The sequence below is a fragment of the Panthera uncia genome, chromosome A2 (assembly GCF_023721935.1).
Source record: "Panthera uncia isolate 11264 chromosome A2, Puncia_PCG_1.0, whole genome shotgun sequence".
Classification (NCBI taxonomy): Eukaryota; Metazoa; Chordata; class Mammalia; order Carnivora; family Felidae; genus Panthera; species Panthera uncia.
Window position 1 is genome coordinate 49,710,435 of NC_064816.1, and position 23,027 is coordinate 49,733,461.

The 23,027-nt window shown below is 41.0% G+C and overlaps 1 protein-coding gene across 2 annotated transcripts in view; it reads right to left on the reverse strand.

Moving 5' to 3' along the window:
• Nucleotides 1-4,562: 4,562 nt before the first annotated feature.
• Nucleotides 4,563-23,027, reverse strand: part of SEC13 (SEC13 homolog, nuclear pore and COPII coat complex component) — a 34,941-nt gene continuing 16,476 nt past the window's right edge. For both annotated transcript variants that reach the window (XM_049641001.1, XM_049641000.1), the window contains exons 6-9: nt 15,996-16,129; nt 15,449-15,572; nt 14,395-14,541; nt 4,563-5,015 (exon numbers count right to left, since the gene is read on the reverse strand). In XM_049641001.1, coding sequence (XP_049496958.1) covers nt 4,902-5,015; nt 14,395-14,541; nt 15,449-15,572; nt 15,996-16,129 — 519 coding nt within the window. In that variant the 3' untranslated portion in view covers nt 4,563-4,901. The remainder of the gene's footprint in view (nt 5,016-14,394; nt 14,542-15,448; nt 15,573-15,995; nt 16,130-23,027) is intronic.

Below are 23,027 nucleotides of genomic sequence, written 5' to 3' on the forward strand. Positions count from 1 at the left end.
TTTAAAGTTTATTTGTTTCTTTTGAGAGATACAGAGACAGTATGAGTGGGGGAGAGGCAGAGAGAAAGAGAATCCCAAGCAGGCTACACACTCTGCCAGTGTAGAGCCTGATGTGGGGCTCAAACTCAGAACCGTGAGACCATGACCTGAGCCAAAACCAAGAGCTGGATGCTTAACTGAGCCACCCAGGTGCTCCTCTTTTCATAGACACTTTTGGACAAGTACATTTTATAATATCATGCTATCTTCACAGTTGGCTTGTTAGTTATACTCTCTGCTTTATTCTTTTAATGCTTGACTTAGGATTTAAAAATACAACTTCGGAGGTGCCTGGGTGGCTCAGTCAGTTGAGTGACTCTTGTTTTTGGTTCAGGTCATGATCCCAGGGTTGTGGGATCAAGCCCTGTGTTAGCCTCTGTGCTGAGCCTGGATCCTGCTTGGGAGTCTCCCTCTCTGTCGTGCATGCTCTCTCTCCCCCCGACCCCTGCTCCCTCTGCCCTTCTACCCTGCTCATGCTCTCTGTCTCAAAAAAAAAAAAAAAAAAAAAAAAATCTGACTCTTGATTTTGGTTCAGGTCATGATCTCATGCTTCATGAGATCAGCCCCGTGTTGGGCTCTGCACTGAGTGTGGAGTCTGCTTGGGATTCTGTCTCTCCCCCTCTCTCTCAGAATAAACATTAAAAAAAAATCAACTTCAGGGGTGCCTGGGTGGCTCAGTTTGTTGAGCATCTGACTCTTAATTTTGGCTCAGGTCATGATCTCACGGTTGTGAGACTGAGCTCCGTGTTGGGACTTGTAGTGAGTGTGGAGCCTGCTTAATGTTCTCTCTGCCCTTTTCCTGCTTGTGCTGGCTCTCTCTTAAAAAAAAAAGTACACACACACACAAATACAACTTCAATATAATGCAGTATGCTTTCAACAAATATGACACCACTTCATATATAAGACCCTTACAACAAAATATTTTCAATTCCCCCACTTCCATTATTTGTGCTATTGTTACTTATTTTATTTCTATATAAGTTGTAAGCCTCTCAATGCAGTTAATCAATACTGGAGAGATAAAAGGAAAAAAAAAGTATATTTACCCAGATTTTTTCTATCCCTGGTTCTCCTTATTCCTTGGTATATATCCAAATTTTCATCTGATATTTTCATTTTGCCTGAAGAACTTCCTTTGACATTTCTTATAATGCAGCTCTGCTGGTCATTATTCTTTCAGCTTTCATTTGAAAAACTCCTTATTTCACCTTTATTTTTGAAAGATATTTCACTAGCTATAGAATTGTAGGCTGATAGTCATTTTTATGTTATTCTTTTTTCAGCACTTTAAAGGTGTTAAATTTCTTATGGTTTGCATAATTTCTGATGAGAAGTTGGCTGCCATTCTTATGTTTGTTTCTATGTAGTATGTGTCTTTTTCTCTGGCTTTCATAGTTTTTAAAAATTTCAGTTTTATTATGGGGTATGTATGTGTGTTTAGTATTCTGCTTGGGGTTCTGATCTTGAATCTCTATGGTTACAGTTTTAATCCAGCTTGGAAACATGTGTTATTTCTTCAGATATTTTTTCAATCCTCCTCGCCCCTTAATTTTTTTCTCCTTGGGACTCTAATTTACACAAGACTACTTGATAGTATCCCACATCTCAGTTGCCAGGTTTATTGTTTTGGTCCCTTCTCTATGTGCTGTTTGTATAGTTTTTATTGCTGTATCTTCAGACTTACTGATCTGTTGTACTGCAGTGTGTACCTGCTCTTCCTCCTGTCCAGTGTTTTCACTTCAAATATTGAATTTCCCATTTCTAGAAACTCCCAACTTTTTTATGTCTCATTTTCCTTATGTTCCTGTTCCTTTATATTCTTGAACACCTTTGTGATACCTGTTGTTAAGGTCTTTATCTGCTAATCCTGAGGTCTCTGATTTGTGTCCGTTAATTTTTTTTCTCTTCTGGTTATGGGTCATATTTTCTTATTTGCACATGTAATTTTGGATTGGAAACTGGACATTGTGAATTTAGTTTCTAAGTGCTTAATTTTCGTTATTGCTTTAAAGAGTGTTGGGTTTTGATCTGGCACAAAGTGAAATGATTGTGGACCTCAAGGCTTGGTTTTCATGGTCCAGAGGAGCCTGTGCTCTAGACCTAATTTAAGATTATTACTAAGGCGTGATCTTAGGACTCTACCCAATGCGCTGCATATTCTGAAGTTGTACTCTGGGTCTCAGGCACATGAACTCTTCCCACTCCTCTGAGTTCTAAGAATTGTGTGGTCTGTTGGTTTCTGGTCATGAAGTTGTGCCTTTTATTCATGTAGGTCAGGACTTGGTCAGACTCTAGGAGACATTTCTGTAGATCTGAGGAGCTTACTCTCTCTGAGCAGCTCCCTCTTCTCCAGGACTCTGCTCATTAGGTTCTAGCTTAGCATTCCTGGACTCTGACCTCTGTGTCTTCAACTTGACCACTAGACCCTGGATTGTCTCCTTGCCCTTTGGCCTGAAAGTTGCTCCTAGGCAGTAAGCTGGAGCAGCTGGTGCTCCCCTCACCTGTTTCCCTCACCCAAACACTGTCTTTGTCCTATGTCCATAAGCATTTGTTTCATGTATATTGTGTGGTTTCCTAGTTGTTTAGGGAAACTAATTTCTAGGGAAACTCTTAGCCATTACTCCTTCATGGGTGGAAGGCAGTGGAAGTCTCCCCGTTTTTGAACTCACTTGTCAGTGAAAACCTGTGAATCCCCTGGTTTCTAGTTCTCACATTGGCTTGCTGAGTTTTCTATTTGGGATGGATGAGTATTTGATGGTAATTTTTGGGTTACCTGGCTCATAGGATCATAACAACTCCCTTTTTTCTTGCCTATGCTGGTCCCACACAGGTATTCTAGGTATGAAGAGTTTGGCCCTAGGGTTTGAGGGACTACCTTAATGTTGTCTGGGGGGGTCTCATTTTCTATCCCAGTTTGCTTTGTTTTTGTGAAAGGATTAAAAACCATTGTGGTTGCTATTGTTCTTACCCTAACCAGAACTCTCTACCTTTTAAGTTACCTTTCCATTCATATCACTTGGGCGTGGCCCTTGAAGACTGACAGTGTGGTATTTCCAATTGATTAGCCTATTTTGTGGTAACGAAATTTGAGGGATTTTGCTTTTACCCCAGGAATAGTTAACACTTTAGCACTCGAAGTATAAACTATTACGGGTGGTAATTTTACTTACCTCCAGATTACCTTAATTGAGTCTCTGTAGTATAAGCCACAAACACAGCTTATGGCCAGGAGCCCACTAACCTACCACCAACCCACTGTGTGACACAGGACTAATTTCTTCTCATTGTTGATGGTAGCAGACACCATAAGGAAGACCAGGCCTGTCCTTGGGGGGAGCACAGAGCTTGTTAGGGAAGGCAGACAAGTAACAAGAGCTAACTAGAACTAAGGGGTAGTTTTTATCCCCTGAGAAGTGTACACAAAGGTGCCTTCTTGGGCCTTTTCTCATCTGAATAAGCAGAAGCACAGTTCTCATACTGTTGTCTAAAGGCTTGGATTGTACAGAATGACATGGAGGCTGAGGGGCAGGGCTGTGGCCTCTATATCCTTATTTCAAGCACAGTCGATCCACCTTTTCCGATTTTATACATTATGATCTAATATTTATTTCAAAACAGGGGTTTTGCTGCTGAAAAATGAAGGATGAGCAGGTAGAAGAACAGGGGTCCACATTTCCTTGTGCATGCAGCCTCCTGCAGTGAGTGGCCTGACCTTTTACAAAGCTAAGTGCACTCACATAAAGGTCTGCTGTGAGCACCACCCCACATTACAGCTGAGGAGCCCTCCACTCACATACTCTTCCTGAGTCGTGCCTTTGACAGCACCCACTCTGGAGTTGAGCTGGATTGGGACTCAAAGGCTAGCTTTACCACTTGGCAGTGGACAGCCCTGGGCAGGTCTTCCACCTTCAGTGCCAGTTTCCTCATTGGTAAGTTGGGGATATAGGCCTACACTGGTCTGTTGTGTTGCAACATAGGACGGCTCCAGTGTAGTACCAGCTCGCGATAGGTTTCAGTATAAATTATACCCGCTGTTGTGACGACCGATTCAGGTGAGGGTCTCAAGGCTTCTGCTAACAGGTGATACTAGGTTCAGGGTTGACCAGGACCAGAACCATGGTCTCCAGCACTGACAGGGTCCATAATCTGCATGAAGTGTACCCACTTTCCGGGCCAGTCTCTTAATTGTGGGTATTGGTTAATACTGCCCTGCGTTTGCATGGCACGTTATGGGTCACCTCCATGCATTAGTTCATCCGAGTCTTCTCTGTAAGGCAGACTTGTATTCCCACTCTCTGGAAGAGGATATGTGTTCAGAGGACACACTCCCCCTCACCGCAGCCCACGTCCAGTGTGACTGGAATCACAAGGATGTTATACAGATACCAGCTTTGTGTATGTCGGCTGGGGGTTCAGCCAGCCTACAGGGACCAGGGTCTTGGCGAATGTTGTTCTAATACACTGACAAACAGGAGTGAACATGAGCTTTTTAGGGAGGGGTTGGGGTAATGCAGGAAGAATTACAAGCAATATGAATTTATTTAACTATTTTGGAAACAAAACCCCCCAAATAATGCCTGAAACCCAAAAGGTACATAAAAATGGCCAAAAATATTTTAAAATAATAAATTTGAAGATCATTTGTAGCTTTTTTCTCCTAACATGAGTGCTTTCAGCAGGACAGTAAATTACAAACCATATCAAATCATGTTAAGGCAGATGATCTATCTGGTTGCACTTGTAACTACTCCTGGGGAAGGAATCTTGTTGGAGCTATTCCTCCCAGCGGTTTGGTCAGTTGGTCCAGGAAAGGGCAGTCCTGGAGTCAGCAGGAGGGGAGCTGAGCCTTTCCTGTCTTGTCACTGCTCGTTCTGCTGGCCCTCTGTGACAGAAGTGGACACAGAACCTTGGCCCTTGTTGACATCACTGATGCACACCCACTGCCCGTCGACAGACTCCTTCCACAGGGTCACCTGCAAGCCAGTGCACACAGCCTGTTACAGGTCTGCACCCTTCCCTCTGCTGTCCTTACCTTCCCAGATCTTCAGCAAGACGGTGACAAAGGATGTTTCTGACTTAGCTCCCCCTCACAGGAAGAACAACAAATATTCATGAACAAGAAGCCACTGAGCAAATCCTAGAAGACAGGAATGTGGCTGAAGCACCCCCTGCCCGACCAAAGGGACCAACTCCTTGCACCAGAAGGATAGACTGGAAGGCTACATGCTGACTGCATGGCCCCCACCCAGGTTGACTCAACACCACGTTCAACTTCTGTTTTTCCAGGGGGAAAGGAGCACAGGGGTGACATCCAGTCACTCAGCGCTGTAAGTCATGGCCTCGTGGGATCCCTCATTCTGGGCTCTGCCCCATGGGGACTGCAGGCACATCTGTGGGTTTCAACTACTGCGAATCTGATGGTGACTAAGTGGGGTTCTTAAGTGGTGAACACCACAGGGGAGGCACGGTCCACCTCCCGGTCACCAGGTCCAAGTGAACCCAACTGCCCTCTTCCTCCTCCTCTAAGTCCGAGTCTATGCCAAGGGCTTGAATAAATCATTGGTCCCAAGTAAGACAGAATCATCATGCCCATGCACTGGGTGGGCTTCCCAGAACCGGCACTGTGTTATTAACAGACCAAGTTCCTAGCTGCAGAGCCCAAGCAGCAGTCCCAACCAGTATCTCTGCTCATCTACAGCACCAAGCTGGGGGTCCAGTCTGCCCCAGGGAATGCTCTACAGTGCAGTTCTGCCAGCTCTTGAACCTGGTCTGCCCCCACCCAGGCAGAAAGGCTGAGTCACAGCCCCACTTGCTGCAGTTCCTGGCTCTTGGTCTCTCATCCAGAAAGCCAATTTACAGACTCTTGTAGAGAGCCCAGTCCTGACTGTAGGAAGCCTGACTGGAGAATCCAGGTCACAGTGACACCCACTAGCTTCACTTGGGCAGGGAACTCGAGTCAGCAGTCCTACCTGCTGTTCTCACCCAGTGGAATACCCTCTATGCTCAGAACTCAAACAGTTGCTTCACTAAAAAACAGACCCTAACAGCAGCCACACCTGTCCAAGGACCAGGAATGACCAGAAACCCAACTGCGCTGACCGGTCCAACTGTCTGCCAAAGTGAGCCTGCAACGTTTGGAAGAAGGGACCACAACTCCAATGCAGATACCAACACGAGGATCACAGAAAGCCAGGTAAATGTGACACCACCAAATGAAACTAATAGAGCTCTACAATGGACTCTAAAGACAGGAAGACCTATGAACTGCCAAGAGGCCCTAAATAAACAGGGCTACAAAAGACATGTCAGAATCATCAAAAGTCAAAGAATTTTAAGAGCAGCTAGAAAAAAAAAGGTTACATATAAGGGAACCCCCATAAGACTGTGAGATTTCTCAATAGAAGCTTTTCAGGCCAGAAGAAAATGGGATGACACAAAATACTCAAAGCAAGAAAAACTATTAACCAAGACTACTCTACCAGGCAAAAGTGTCCTTTGGCAATGGATAGACTTTCTTGGACAAACAAAAGCAGAGGGAACTCATCACCACTACATCTGCCTTACAAGAAATGCTAAAGGGAGTTGAGTATAAATAAAAGGATGCTCATTAACACTATACAAGGCAGCATAAAACTTACTGGTAATGATAAATAATTAAAGTTGGATTCTGTAATGTGATGTTAGTGCATAATTCACTTCTAGCTCTAGTTTAAAAGATAATGTAGTAAGAAATAACCATTGTAGTTAAATAGCCATAACTACAATAACCTGTTATTACACATTATAAAATATATAAATTGTAACATCAATAACCTAAAATGTGAGGGGGAGAAGTCAAAGTGTTCAGATGTTATTTTAAAACAGTGTTTTAAAATGTCTTATGTAAACCTTATAGCCACAAGGGAAAAACCTGTGGTAATATTAGACCAAAGAACATGACAAAGTCAAAGCATACGGATACCATAAAACTTCAAAACACAAAAAAAGAAGGAACAATGTATCAAGAAAACCACAAGAAAATAAACAAAATGGCAATTGTGTAAGGCCTTATTAATTAATACTTACTTCAAATGTAAATGGTTTAAACTCTCCCGGGGAGACCACACCTGGCTGAATGAATAAAATAAAACCAAAAACACAAGATCCAACAATATGCTTCCTATAAGAGATTCACTTCAGCCTTAAAGACAGAGATGGAGTAGGGATGGAAAGAGATACTTTAAGCAAATGGCAACCACAAAGAAAGCAGAGGTAGCTATATTTATATCAAATACACTTTAAAGTGAAAATAGTAAAGAGAGGGGTGCCTGGGTGGCTCAGTTGGTTGAGCATCTGACTTCAGCCCTGGTCATGATCTCATGGTTCACGGATTCAAGCCCTGCATTGGGCTCTGTGCTGACAGCTGGGAGCCTAGAGCCTGTGCTTCGGATTCTGTCTCCCTCTCTCTCTGCCCCTCCCTCTCTCAAAAATAAATAAAATGTTAAAAAATAGTACAGAGAGACAGAGGGATCAACACACCAAGAAGATGTAACAATTATAAATATATAGATACCCACCACTGAAACATCTAATTATATGAACCAAAACCGAACAAACTAAATGGAAATAAAGAGTAACAAAAAAATGGTTGGGGACTTTAATACTCTCAACAATGGAGATCATCCAGACAGATAATAAGGAAACAGTGGATTTGAACAATAGTACAGAACAAATGGGCCTAACATGTACATAACCTTCTGACAGCAGAACATACATTAAGTGCACATGGAACATTTCCTATATGTTACACCACAAAACGAGTCTTAGCAAATTAAAAAAAATTAAACCAATTATCTTCTCTAACCACAATGGTATGAATACAGCAAGATATCAATAGCAAGAGGAAACTGAGAAATTCACAAACACATGCAAATTAAACACTGACATTATTTTGAATCAAATGAAAAACACAATATACCAAAACTTACAGGATGCAGCAAAAGCAGTTCTTGGAAGTTCACAGCAATTAATGCCTACATTCAGAAACAAGACCTATCCCAAATAACCTAACTCTATGCCTTAAGGAATCAGAAAAGAACAAACTTTGTCCAAAGCTGGCAAATAATAAATATTAGAGCAGAAATAAATGAAATAGAGAAGAAAATAGAAAAGATTGACCAGAAGAGTTGGTTGGTTGACAAAACTAACAAAGTTTACCTAGATTAACCAAAGAAAAAAGAGGACCCAAAACAACAAAATTATAAATGAGAAAGGAGATATTACAACTGATCATCACAGAAATACAAAGAAAAATAAGAAACTACTATGAAACAACTCTATGTCAACAAACTGAACAAGCTAGAAAAAATGGACAAATTCTTAGAAATGTTACCAAGACAATCAGGAAGAAACAAAAAATCTGAATAAAAAATTTTATAAAAATTAAAAAATTTTCTGAAATAGAATATCTCAACAGTAAGGAGACTGAATAATAATTGAGAATCTCCTTGTATAAAAAAAGCCCAGGGCCAGATGGCTTCACTGGTGAATTTAAGCTAACATGTAAGGAATGAATACCAATCCTCAAAATCTTCCAAAAAAAAATTTTTTTTTTTAAGAGGAGGAAATACACCCACACACTCATTTTACAAGGCCAACAACTGCCCTTATACCAAAGCCAGAAAAGGCTACTACCAGAAAATAACTTTGGACAAATAACCCTGATGAATATAGATGCAAACTGAATTTGGCAGTACACTAAAAGGATCATTCACCATGATCAAGCAGGATTCAGACATGGAATGCACGGACGGTTCAACATATGCAAATCAACCAATGTGATCTGTTTGTGATAATGCTTAACAGATTAGGTATAGAAGGAACATACCTCAATAATAAAGGTCATGTGATAAGCCCACAGCTAGTACAATACCCCATGGTGAAAGGCCAAAAGCTCTTCCTTGAAAATAAGCAATAAGAAAAGGGTACCCACTCTTACCATTCTTTTTCAATGTAATACTACTACAAGTTGTTGCCAAAGCAACCAGGCAAGGAAAAAAAAAAAAAGGCATCAGAACTGGAACGGAAAAACTAAAATTGTCTCTATTTGCAGATGACAAGATGTTATACACAGAAAATCCTAAAGGTTTCATCAAAAAGCTTAGATCTAAACAGTGAATTCATTAAAGTTGCAGGATACAAAATTAATGAAAATCAGTAGTGTTTCTATACACTAAGAATGAATTATTAAAAAAAAAATGATCCTTATGATAACAAAAACAATAAAATACTCATGAACTTAACCAAGGAGGTGAACGATCTCTACTCTGAAAACAAGACAGTGATGAAAGAAACTGAGAATACAAATAAATGGAAAGGTATCTTGTTCATAGATTAGAATAATTAACATTGTTAAAATTTTAATACTACCAAAGCCATCTATAGGTTCAATGCAATTCCTATCAAGATTCCAATGGCCTTTTTTTTTTTTTTTGACAAAAATAGAAAAAAGAGTCCTAAAATGTATATGGAACCACCAAAGACCCTGAATGGCCAAAGCAATCCTGAGAAAGAAGAACAAAGTGGAAGGAATCCTACTTTTTTTTTTTAAAGTATTATTCTTTTTTAAATGTTTTTTTTTGAGAGAGAAAGACAGACCATGAATGGGGGAGGGGAAGAGAGAGAGGAAGACCAAAGAATCAGAAGCAAGCTCCAGGCTCTGCACTGTCAGCACAGAGCCCGATGCGGGGCTCGAACTCATGAACTGTGAGATCATGACCTGAGGTGAAGTCGGATGACTGAGCCACCCAGGTGCCCCAGGAATCCTACTTTTTAATTTCAAGCTATTAAGCTATAGTAATGGCATAAAAATGAATAGATGGTACTGACATAAAAACAAATAGGTCAATGGAATCAAAAGCCCAGAAATAAACTCAAGCATATACAGTTAACTAGTATTCGGCAAGGGAGCCAAGAATACTCAATGGAGAAAAGACTGTCTCTTTAATAAATGGTGCTGAGTAAACTGGACATTAACATGTAAAAGAATAAAATTAGACCCTTATCTTATACCACTCAAAAAAACTAACTTCAATTGCATTAAACACTTAAATATAAGATCTGAAACTATCGAAACTCCTAGAGGAAAATATATGAAAACAAGCTATTTGGGTGCCTGGGTGGCTCAACGGATTACGTGTCTGACTCTTGATTTCGGTTCAGGTGATGATTCTCATGCTTCATGCCTGCTTGGGATTCTCTCCTTCTGTCTCTCCCTCCACCACTCATACACACATGCATTCCCTCTCTGAAAATAAACTTAAAAAAAAACTCTTTGACATGAGTCTTGACAAAGATTTTTTGGTTGTGACATCTAAAGCAAAAGTAACAAAAAATAAGTTAGCAGGACAGCATTAACTAAAAAGTTTCTGCATAGCAAAATAATCAACAAAGTAAAAAGACAACCTTACAAAATGGGAAAAAAATATTTGCAAATCATACATCAGAAGAGGAGTTAATATCCAAAATATCCAGGGATGCCTACATGGCTCAGTGGGTTGTCTCTTGTTTTTATAGATTTGTTTTAAATTTATTTATTTTGAGACTGAGCACATATGCGTGTGCATGTGCATGAGCAGGAAACGGGCAGAGAGAAAGGGAGAGAGGGAATCCCAAGCAGGTTCCGCACTGTCAGCCCAGAAACTGACATGGGGCTTGAACTCACAAACTGTGAGATCATGACCTGAGCCGAAATCAAAAGCCAGATGCTTAACTGCCTGAGCCACCCTGGTGCACCAATTAAGCATCCAACTTGACTCCTGATCTCAGCTCAGGTCTTGATCTCAGGGTCATTGGCTCAAGTTCCACCTTGGGCTCCACGCTGGGTGTGAAGCCTGTTTACAAACAAATGAAAACTCCCCACGCCACAATATATCCACAGAAGACTAAAACTCCATACCAGGAAGCCAAAAAATACAATTAAAAATTGGGCAAAAGACCTGAATAGAAGATTTCTCCAAAAAAGATATACGAAAGGCCAATAGGTATGTGATAGTGAGAGATAAGCATCTCACTCAGCATCTCTAATCACTGGGGAAGTACAACCATAGAATATCACCTCACACATGTTAGCATGGCCATCATGAAAAAGACAAAGACACAAGTATTGGCATGGATGTGGAGAAAAGGGAACTCTTGTGCATTACTGGTGAAACTATAAACTGGTGCAGCCAGTATGGAAAACAGTACGGAGGATCTTCAACAAAATTAAAAATAGAACTCCTATATGACCCAGCAGTTCAACTTCTGGGTATTCATCTGAAGAAAATGAAGAGACTATTTTGAAAAGTATCTGCATCCCCGGGGCGGCTGGGTGGCTCAGTCGGTTAAGCGTCCGACTTCGGCTCAGGTCATGATTTCATGGTTCGTGGGTTTGAGCCATGCATCAGGCTCTGTGCTGACAGCTCAGAGCCTGGAGCCTGCTTCAAATTTTGTGTCTCCCACCCTCTCTTCCCCTCCCCGGCTCCCGTTCTGTTTCTCTCTCAAAAGTAAACATTAAAGACACCCAAAAAACCAAAAACCAAATACTGATGTTGTTTTAACCAAGTTGCTACAGGTTCTGTAAGAGGATACGGGATACAGTAGTGGTTCTCAAAGTGTGCTGTCTAGACCAGGGCATCTGCCATAATGGGGAGCTTGTGAAAACTGCAAATTCTTGGGTCCGTGCCCAGACCCACTGATTCAGAAATCCTGGGGGTGGGCTTGGCAATCCATGTTTTAACAAGTTAAATACTAAAATGTGAGAAGTGTGCTAGAGGAAGACAACAGATAAGTATGTTATTTCAACACTGATATAAACAGTGGAATAAATAGCTAAGCACTGGAAAGGTTTATTTCTGGAGAATGAAAATTAGACTGCATTAAAAAAATCATAACCGGGGCGCCTGGGTGGCTCAGTCGGTTGAGCACCGGCTTCAGCTCAGGTCACAATCTCATGGTCCGTGAGTTCGAGCCCCGCGTTGGGCTCTGTGCTGACAGCTCAGAGCCTGGAGCCTGTTTCGGATTCTGTGTCTCCCTCTCTCTCTGACCCTCCCCCATTCATGCTCTGTCTCTGTCTGTCTCAAAAATAAATAAACGTTAAAAAAAAAAATCATAACCTAATAAAAACTACTTCAAGCTATGTACGTGTATCTGGTAAAAAATAGTAATGATTTTAAGAATTCCTGCTTTAGCAGCACCTGGGTAGCTCAGTCACTTAAGCCTCTCACTTCAGCTCAGATCATGATCTCACAGCTTGAGAGTTTGATTCCTATGTTGGGCTCTGCTGATAGCTCGGAGCCTTGAGCCTGCTTCAGATTCTGTGTCTCCCTCTCTCTCCTGTTGCTACCCTGCTCACACTCTGTCACTGTCCCTCTCAAAAATAAACTTAAAAAGAATTTTTTTTAATTAAAAAAAAAAAGAATTCCTGCTTTAGAGTCAGACTATTTACTACATATGCACTATGCAGAATGCTCTAGACTGCAAACTAAGTCCTTTAGTGAAGGAATGCTATGTAGACAGCAATAGAGTTGAGCTCTTTGTAGCAAACAGTGATAAAGAAGAGTTGAGAAGCATAAAAGAATAATGGCAGCAGAACCCAAATGTGGAATGTGCATACAACCAGGCACTTGCCCATTGCCTTGTAAATACTACTGTAGGGCTCCTCAGGCAAGTCAAGGTCGGCTGGGCTGTCCTAGGTGCCACCAAACCTGGGGCCTAGTCCCGCCTCTGGCACTTACTAGAAATAAAGAGGGTTACATTAGTTATCTTTGAGGGTCATTCCAGCTCTAAAATTCTATGGCCTGGAGAAGAGGCCTGCTACATTTCTGGGACTACTGTACATGAAAGGGACCCCAGGCTGGATGAAAACTGCCCACAGAGTCTCAAAGATATACATATATTTATTTAGAGAGCGTGCACGTGTGCAAGCAGGGGAGGGGCAGAAAGAGAGGAAGAGAAAGAATCCCAAGGAGGATCCACACCATCAGCAGAGCCCGATGTGGGCTCGATCCCACCAACTGTGAGATCATGACCTGAGCCCAAACCAAGAGTGGGATGCTCAACCGACTGAGACACTCAGGCGCCCCTCAAAGAGATACTATTTGTACTCCCATGTGCACAGCATTACTGACAACAGCCAAAGGAGGAAGCACCCCTGTGTACCAATGTATGTGTAAATAAAATGTGGTAGAACAGAGTATTAGTCTTAAAAAGGTAGGGAACTGACATATGGTACAACACAGATAAGGATACTACGGAAAGTGAAAGAGGCCAGTCACAAAAAGACAATTACTGCATGATTCCACTTACATGAGTTCCCCAAAGTAGTCAGATTCACAAATAGGAAGTAGGATGGTGCTTACTGGGGTCTAGGGGCTGGGTTGGGTGGAAGTTAGTGTTCAGTGGGGACAGAATTTCAGCTGGGGAAGATGGAAACAGTTCTAGAGATGCATGGTGGTGATGGTCGCACAATAACGTGAATGTACTCAAAACCACTGAATTGTACACCTAAAAATGGTTAACATGGGTAAACTTTGTATGTATTTTGCCAGGATTAAAACAAAAAGCTGCCTCTAGGAAGGAAGAAGTAACAAGCTACTGCCATCTCCCTAGCTTACACCTCTTCTCTCAGGCAGACGGTCCATATATAACTTTAAAAAGCAGGTTTCAAAGCAGTGGTCATGACTGTTCAAGCACATTTGCTTTGTTGCTATACTGTCCTGAACTACTCTTTGTTTTACTGTTTTCCAGTGGCTACTTTGCCTCCATGTCCCTTCCTTTATATGGCTTATAGCCCAGTAGGGAGAGGTATATGGTGGGTGAATAATAATACTCATGAATTATATGGATTTTTAGAAATATGTCTCTTAGGAGTCTGGCAGAAACCCTCCTATCTTTTTGCTTTTGTTTATGAGGTATTTTTTTTTTTTTTTTAATCTATTTACTTTTTGGCCGTGCTAATTGAATGTCACCATATGACAAGGTGGTCAAATGGTTAAGGTGATGGGACTATCAAGGCAGTGACTTGGGATTTAATCTGGGCCCGATTACTGGCTCTGCCACCTAAAAGCTTTGTGACCCCTGTGCAAGTCAAACCACTTCTGCCAGCTTCTTTTGTATTTGTAAAAAGGGGACAAACAACCTCTGGGGGCTTGGGGGTGGAGGTACAGGGGACTGTAAAATTTAATGATATAATTAAGAGACATACTCAAAACACAGTCCTCATTAAGGTTCCTTCTAAGCCTCTCATTACATGGGGAATTCAACTGTGCTTTCTAACGGGCCTAGTAAAGACAAACAGGGCCCTGTCTACCATGTCATGGAAATGGGGTGTACCTTATTGTCTCCGCCTGAGACAGCCAGGATGTTGGCGGTGATGGACCAGCTCACATGCCACACAACATCATTGAACTTGTGCAGCAGTTTGGGGGACCACGTATTGCTCGAGACGTCATCACAGGTCCAGATGAACACACGACCATCCTGGGAAGAGATAGGCTAAAGTCAGGGAAGGTAAGGCAGGGATCTTGCACTGGGGATATCTGCTCAATCTGGAGCCATATTGGACTTTTGCAGGAATGGGGTGGGGGATTCAGCACAAAGCACAGCCAAGGCCCTCCTGGGTGTGCACAGCTGTGATGGCCAGTGTCCAGCCCAGCAGCCGTGCTTTTATCCCTTTACCCCAGGAACACGTTTCACATTCGAGTCTCCCAGGTTCCTGTGCTCATATTGGTTTCAGGTATGGACTTTGCATTGTTGCTAACTGTAAAATTTTCTCTGGGTTTTCCTCATGTCTGCCAAGTCCCCTCCTTATTTTGGCTCCCTTGGGCTCTGTCTATATTTTCTCAACCAAATAGGTATGGCTGTCTATAAACCAAGCTCAGCGAATGAGAAGGGACAAGTTTAAAAAAGTCCCTCTCAAATTTAGGACGAAACATAACAGGCTCAAATGAAGCCTGGCTTAACCTTTGTTAGTGGGGGGTTAGCACATAATTTAAGGCTTGTCCTTGGTTTTTCTTTTGTGATCTGTGAAGATAGAATAGGTAGGTGAGTCCAAGACCTTATTAGAACTTCCAATTGCCCCTAGACCCCGCTTGGGAACACTCCCAGAATGTACCTGGGCAGCTCTATTTCCCAGCCATACAATGCTGAGGATGGGAAATTGGTCCCAAATTTGGCCCAGCTCGTGGCTCAGTGGAGACAAGCCACTTGTGCCTTTTGATCAAGCCTTCGCTACAGGATGACCTGGCTCTCCTACTTGCACTGGTCCAAAGGTGCCTGTTGCCCTACCCTTACCTTTAAAAGACTTTACCCTAGGGGGACTATAAGGGCTGACGGGACTTACTCAGAGATTAAACAACACGGGAGGCTCTCATGGGTCTGAGCTGACCTGGGAGCAGCTGGCGATGGTGCTGGTGGGCAGGCCAATGGAGGGGGCCCAGGCCACGTCTCGAACCCAGTCACTGTGCGCTTCTAGCTTCTGTTCCTCCTTCCACTGGCCATCCTCCTCCTCCCTGACAGGGGAGATGAAAGGAAGAATGCAGCAGGTTGCAGCCCAGGTGTTTTCCCACACCTCCATTCCACCCCCAGCCCATGGGCTTTGCAGGGGCCAAGAAGCTATTCCATCTTTCTGATTTCATTTATTGACCTTGTAGATTTTTACTCAGTTCAGCAGCTCTAAAGAAACCCTCCAAGAAATGCTCTGTTCCCTCACAGCCAATGGTGCCAGCAACTGGGAATTAGGTGAAGAATTAAAATGCTCGAGCAAGGCCAAGTTGTTTTTAAAGGATGTCCTCTGACAGGTTGAAAATGGTATTCTATCAGCAGGAGGGGAAAAAAGGGTGATCCTGTTTCTTGTGAACTGTGGCTGAGTCACAGTAGGTAGGGTGGAAGGTAAGAAGTGTCCCCTTGAGGATAAGTCCACCAACCCCACTTACTTCCACAGCTTGATGAGGTTGTCACAGCCGCCTGACGCAAACTTCTTGATGTAGTTGGGCTTCTGCCCCGATGGCTGGTCTATGAGGCTTCCAGGTACAACAGCAGGGGCCCAACTGACAGCATTGCAGCCAATCTGTAAGGATGGGGATTGGGATGACTTTGCCCTTTTGACTTGCAACAGAGTACTGCTTATGCAGATCGAAAGCTGCAGTTCATATCCCCTCCAATTCTCAGGACAGGATTAAGTAGGACAGCTATTTTGATGAATTAAGGATTAGCCACCATAATGCTTTTCAAGGAGCCCTAACAGTGCCTTTATTTTTCAGCAATATATTTAAAGTAGGAGAAACTCCAGGGAGTTTAAGAAACAGAACAGTTTTCAAAAATATGAAGGGATTCAGAAAACCATGCAAAGTAAATACATGGCTTAATGAATTAGTCTAAAGCATTCTTGTAACCACTACTTGCTCAAGACAGCAAATTACCATTTACCCAGGAAGCCTTGTAATTATGAATCATAGCCCTCTTCCCCAGTAACATTTTCCTAACTTCTAATTTCTTACCTTTTTTTCTTTTTAGTTTTGTCACCCAAATATGCATCCCTAGACACTACAGTGTGGTCTTGCCATTTAAATGTTTTTTTCAAAATCTTTTTTACATTTCCTCATTTATAGATTCCCCACTCTGATCTTTTTTCTTTACAATTTTTCTGTTGAAGAAAGACCAGTCATCCGACCTGCAGTATCTCAGGCTGATTTGTTCTTTCTCACTTGGTTCAACACTTTCCTCTGAATTCCTGAAAACAGTCAGCTGGATCCTAGACTGGATCAGACTCAAGTTTGACCCCTTTGTTAACACTACAGGCAGTATTCTTTCATCGGGAGGCAAATGACATCAAATTGTCTTTTTTATGTTATTAGCATCTGTCAACAATTTATGTCTCTTTCAATTCACTGGACATTACAAAATGGTGATATTGTAATTGTATTCACTTCTTTCTCATTTATTATTAGGAATAAGCTAGACATGGGGCAATTCCCCTCATTAATATTTGGATCCTCATGGGTGCAGATCAGATAGGAAAGGCAGGTCAAATGCTTGACACTTTTGAACTGATTTCCTGACGGTCTTCAAGGATGATTGATTCTCTCTTTATTTATCATTATGAACTCATAGATCTAAGCATATCTGATGGGTTTCAGTTCATTTTTTTGACACCTAAACTGCAGTGTGTGTTCAAATTGGCTCTTCTGACATAATTCTAGTATGTCAAAATACATCTTTGATTATTTCTGTTAAGTGTAACAAGATATCACAGACTCATCTTGTACATTTCCTGCCTCAGACCTGAGATCAGCCACTTCCTCAGGAATTAGGGTTTCTTTGGGTGAGAAATTATTTCAAAACTATAGACCGGTGCTAGGGATGCTCGCTGCCACATAATCATTTTATCTCATTTTACACATCAGTCTCAGTCACTGCCAATGTATGGAGGTAGGAGGGGCGTGTTTTGTGTGTACGGTACCAACATTAAAAGATTCTGACCTCCTGCTCTGCTTGTGCCCACTTTTTAAATAGTTGTCCATCCACTACCTTAATAGAGCACATGGCCAGTACATCCTATACTCTGCCTTATAACTCATTTGGTCTTATTTCTCTACAGTTAACTATACTTGATGTCTTTCCATTTTTTTTTTGTCTGAAGCTTATTCTCAAGTAGATCCCTCAGGAAGGGCGAGTGGAAAGAAGTCCTTGAGTTTGTGTATAGCACTAACAGTCTACGTCCTTTATACTCCAATATAAAATTTTATGAAGGACTTTGAGGTATTATTGACATAAAGGCACAATCTGATGAACTCTGACACAGGTATACTCTGTAAAACTACCACTACAACCAAGATAACAGACATGTTTCAAAGTGCTGAAAGAAAAAAAAAAACTTCCAACCCAGAATACTCAGGGAAGTGAAGCTATTCAGAATTGGAGGAGAGAGAGTTTTCTAGACAAGCTAAACCTAATGGGGTTCATGACTACTAAGCTTACCATATAAGAAATGTTAAAGGATCTTCTTTAAGCTGAAAATAAAGGGTGATTAGTAACAACAAAACATTTGAAAATAAAAATCTCACTGGTTAAGGTAAATATAGGAAAGTTGGTAGGTTAATCACAGCTAAAGCTAGTATGGAGGTTAAAAGACAAAAGTAGTAAAAATATAACTCCAATAATTAGGGGATACACAAGATAAAAAGTGATGTCAGAAACATAAAATGTGGGTGGAGGGAGAGTAAAAAATGTAGAGCTTTAGAATGTGTTCATGTGTAAGTTCTTCTCAACTCCAAACAGACTGTTATAAATATGTTATAAATAAATGTAAGCCTCATGGTAACCACAAAGCAAAAATCTAAAGTAGATACACAAAAGATAATGAGACAGGAATCTAAGCATACTACTAAAGAAAGTCATCAAGCCATAAAGAGAACAAGAAAGGAACTACTAAACAGCCAGAAAACAATGAAAAAAAATGGCAATAAGTACATATCTATCAATAATCAATTTCAATGTAAATGGCCTAAATGCTCCAATCAAAAGACAAACAGTGACTGGATGAAAAAACAACACGCATCTATAGGCTGCCTAGAAGAGATTCACTTCATACCTGAAGACACATAAAGACTAAACTGAAGGGTTGCAATAAGATATTCCATGCAAATGGAGGCAAACAAACAAACCAAAACCTGGGGTAGCAATGATTAGGTCAGACAGAATAGAATTAAAAACAAAGACTATAAAAAGAGACAAAAGAAGGGCATTCCAAATGATAAAGGGATTAATTTTAAAAATGGGAAAAATATAAGCACATGGAGACTAAACAACGTGCTGCTAAACAACCAATGGGTCAATGAAGAAATCAAAGAGGAAATAAAAAATACACTTGGAAAAAAATGAAAATGGAAACACAATGGTTCACAATCTTTGGAATATAGCAAAAGGAATTCTAAGGGGGAAATTTATCACGATACAGGTCTACTCAAGAAACAAATCTCTAATAATCTAACCATATACCTAAAGGAACTAGAAAAAGAGCAAACAAAGCCTAGGGGTACCTGGGTGGCTCAGTTGGTTAAGCACCCGACTTCAGCTCAGGTCATGACCTCATGGTCCGTGAGTTTGAGCCCTGCATCGGGCTCTGTGCTGACAGCTGAGAGCCTGGAGCCTGCTTCAGATTCTGTCTCCTTCTTCTCTCTGCCCCTCCCCCACTCGCACTCTGTCTCTGTCTCTCAATAACAAATAAATGTTAAAAGAATTTTGGAAAAAAAAAAAAAGAAAAAAAAGAACAAAGCAAGCCCAAAGGTGGTAGAAAGAAGGAAATAATAAAGATCAGAAAGGGAATAAATAAAATAGAGACTAAAACTACAACAGAAAAGATCAATGAAAGAGCTGGTTCTTTAAAAAAATTAAAAAAAAAATTGATAAATCTTTGGCCAGAATGATCAAAAGTGGACTCAAATCAGAAATGAAAGAGAAGAAATTACAACCTACACCATAGAAATATAAAGGATTATGAGACTACTATGAAAAATTATATGTCAACAAATTGAACCACCCAGAAGAAATGGATAAATTCCTAGAAACATACCATCTTACAAGACTGAATGACATCTTACAAGACTGAAGAGGGGCGCCTGGGTGGCTCAGTCGGTTAAGCGGCCGACTTCAGCTCAGGTCACGATCTCGCGGTCTGTGAGTTCGAACCCCGCATGGGGCTCTGGGCTGATGGCTCAGAGCCTGGAGCCTGCTTCCGATTCTGTGTCTCCCTCTCTCTGCCCCTCCCCCGTTCATGCTCTGTCTCTCTGTGTCTCAAAAATAAATAAACTTAAAAAAAAAAAAAAGACTGAAGAAACAAAATCTGAACAGACAGATTACTAGTAATAAAACTGAATTGGTAATCAAAAGACTTCCAAAAAAAGTCTAGGACCAGACGGTTTCACAGGTGAATTCTACCAAACATTTATTTTTTTAACGTTTTACTGTTAAGTAATCTCTACACCCAATGTGGGGCTCAAACTCACAACCCGAGAGATCAAGAGTTGCATGCTCACCAACTGAACCAGCCAGGTGACCCTCTACCAAACACTTAAAGAATGAATATCTGCCTTCCCAAACTATTCCAAAAATAGAAAAGGAAGGTATTCCAAATCCATTCTAGGAGGCCAATGTTACCCTGAAGAACTCATGCAACTTAACCTCCGAATAGATAATCTGATTAAAAATGGGCAGAGGACCTGAATACACAATTCCCAAAGACATACTGATGAACAGACACATGAAAAGATGCTCAGCATCACTCATCATAAGAGAAATGCAGATCAAAACCATAATGAGATAGCACCTCACACCAGTCAGAATGACTAGTATCAAAAAGACAAGTGTTGAATATGTGGAAAAAAGGTAACCCTTGTGTACTGTTGGTGGGAGTGCAAATTGGTGGAGCCATTGTGGAAAACAGTAAGGAGGTTGGTTCCTCAAAAAATTAAAAATAGAATTAACATATGATCCAGCAATTCTACTTCTGGTTATTTATCAAAAAAAGCAAAAATAAAAACACTAATTCAACAAGACATCTGCACCCCACCCATGTGCCCTGCACATTATTTACAATAGCTAGGACATGAAAGCAACCTAAGTGTCCATCGATGGATGAATGAAAAAAACCCAAAAACGTGGTGTATGTACACACACACACACACGGAATATTCAACCATAAGAAATGAAATTGTGGCATCTGCAACATGGACAGACATTGAGGGCATGAAAGACATTGTATGATCTCACTTATATGTGGAATCTGTTAAAAAAAAAAAAAAAGACAAACATGAGAAAAACCATGCTCATAGATGATACAAAGAACAGATAGGTGGTTGCCAGAAGTGGGGTGTGAGGTGTGTAAAAGGGAGTCAAAAGATAAACTTTCAGGTATAAAATAAGTCACAGAGATGTGACTATAGGTAATACTATACTGCCTATCTGCAAGTTGCTAGGAGAGCACATCTCACAAGTCCTTCTTATCACAAGAAAAAACTTTAGATTTTATTTAAAAAATTTTTAAGTGTTTATTTTTAAATATAATTTGACAGTGTATATACAGTGTGCTCTTGGCTTTGGGAGTAGGTTCCCATGATTTATCACTTATATATAACACTCAGTTACCATCCCAACAAGTGCCCTCCTCAATGCCCATCTCCCATTTCCCCTCCCTGCCCTGGACCCCCCCCCCCCCCCCGCCACCCCGCGCATCAACCCTCAGTTTGTTCTCTGTATTTAAGAGTCTCTGTCTCTTATGGTTTGCCTCCCTGTTTGTAACTATGTATTTTTCCCCCATCCCTTCCCTCATGGTCTTAAGTTTCTCACATTCCACATATGAGTGAAAACATAAGATACCGGTCTTTCTCTGACTTATTTCGCTTAGCATAATACCCTCCAGTTCCATCCACGTTGCTGCAAATGTCAAGATTTCATTCTTTTTCATTGCCAAGTAGTATTCTATTGTGTGTGTGTCACACACACACACACACACACCCCACATCTTCTTTATCCATTCAGTTGATGGACATTGGGCTCTTTCCATAATTTGGCTATTGTTGATAGTGCTGCTATAAATATTAGGGTACATATGCCCCTTCAAATCAGCACTCCTGTATCCTTTGAATAAATTCCTAGGAGTGCTATTGCTGGGCTGTAGCGTATTTTTAATTTTTTAAAGAACCTCCATACTGTTTTCCAGAGTGGCTATACCACTTTGCATTCCCACCAACAGTGCAAGAGGGTTCCCCTTCTTCCACATCCTTGTCAACATCTGTTGTTTCCGGAGTTGTTAATTTTAGCCACTCTGACTGCTGTGAGGTGGTATCTCAATGTGGTTTTGATATGTATTTCTCTGACATGAGTGATGTTGAGCATCTTTTCATGTGTCTGTTAGCCATCTGCGTGTCTTCTTTGGAAAAGTGTTTAGTTTTGAGACAGAAAGAGACAGAGTGTGAGCAGGAGAGGGGCAGAGAGAGAGGAGACACAGACTCCAAAGCAGGCTCTGAGCTGTCAGCACAGAGCCTGACGTGGGGCTCGAACTCATGAACCATGGGATTATGACCTGGGTTGAAGTTGGAAGCTCAAATGAAAAAATTTGGGGGGTAATTATATACAGTGACAAATGTTAACTAGTCTTATTGTGGTAATCATTTTGTAATGTATACAAATACTGAATCATTAAATTATAAATCTGAAATAAAAATATGTCAATGATACCTCAGTAAAAACAAGAGGTGATTTAAAAAAAGTATTTTACTGAAAAACAAAAGATAAATCTATCCATTGCCCCTCAAAGTTTCCTTTGGTCTTTTTCCTAATCCCTCCCCTAGCCCTGCTCTACCCCAAAATTAAATGATCTGCTGTCACTCTAGTTTACTTTTTCTAGAATTTTAGATCAATGGAATTTTTTTAATCTTTGTCACTCTGTGTAATTATTTTAAAATTCATTCTTCTTATGTGTGTCAGTAGTCATTTCTTTTCATTGCTAAGGAACATTTCAATAGTATGGACAAAACACAATTTGATCCATTCACATGTAGATTATATCCAGTTTTTGGCTTTTAAAGCTGCTATGATCTTTTGTATGAACTTGAAAGTCAGTTTTGCTGGTTATAAATCCTTGGCCCACACATTCTTTCCTTGATTATTGTGATTTTTTTTTCTATGCATGGATCATTGCTGTTCAAGAGTCTACTGAAAATCTAATTTTGTTTCCCTTGTAAGTCACATGGCTTTTTTCCCCTGGATGCCCAAACGATTTTGTTTATTTAAAGGCCAGTAATTTTATTACAATTATGTCCTTTATGCTAGTGATTCTGGGTTGATACTTTTTAAGCATTTTATTTTTTTAAGTAGACCCCATGCCCAACATGGGACTGGAACTCATGACCCTAAGAAGAAGAGCCATATGGTCTATCAACTTAGCCAGCCAGGCACCCCTCTGGGTT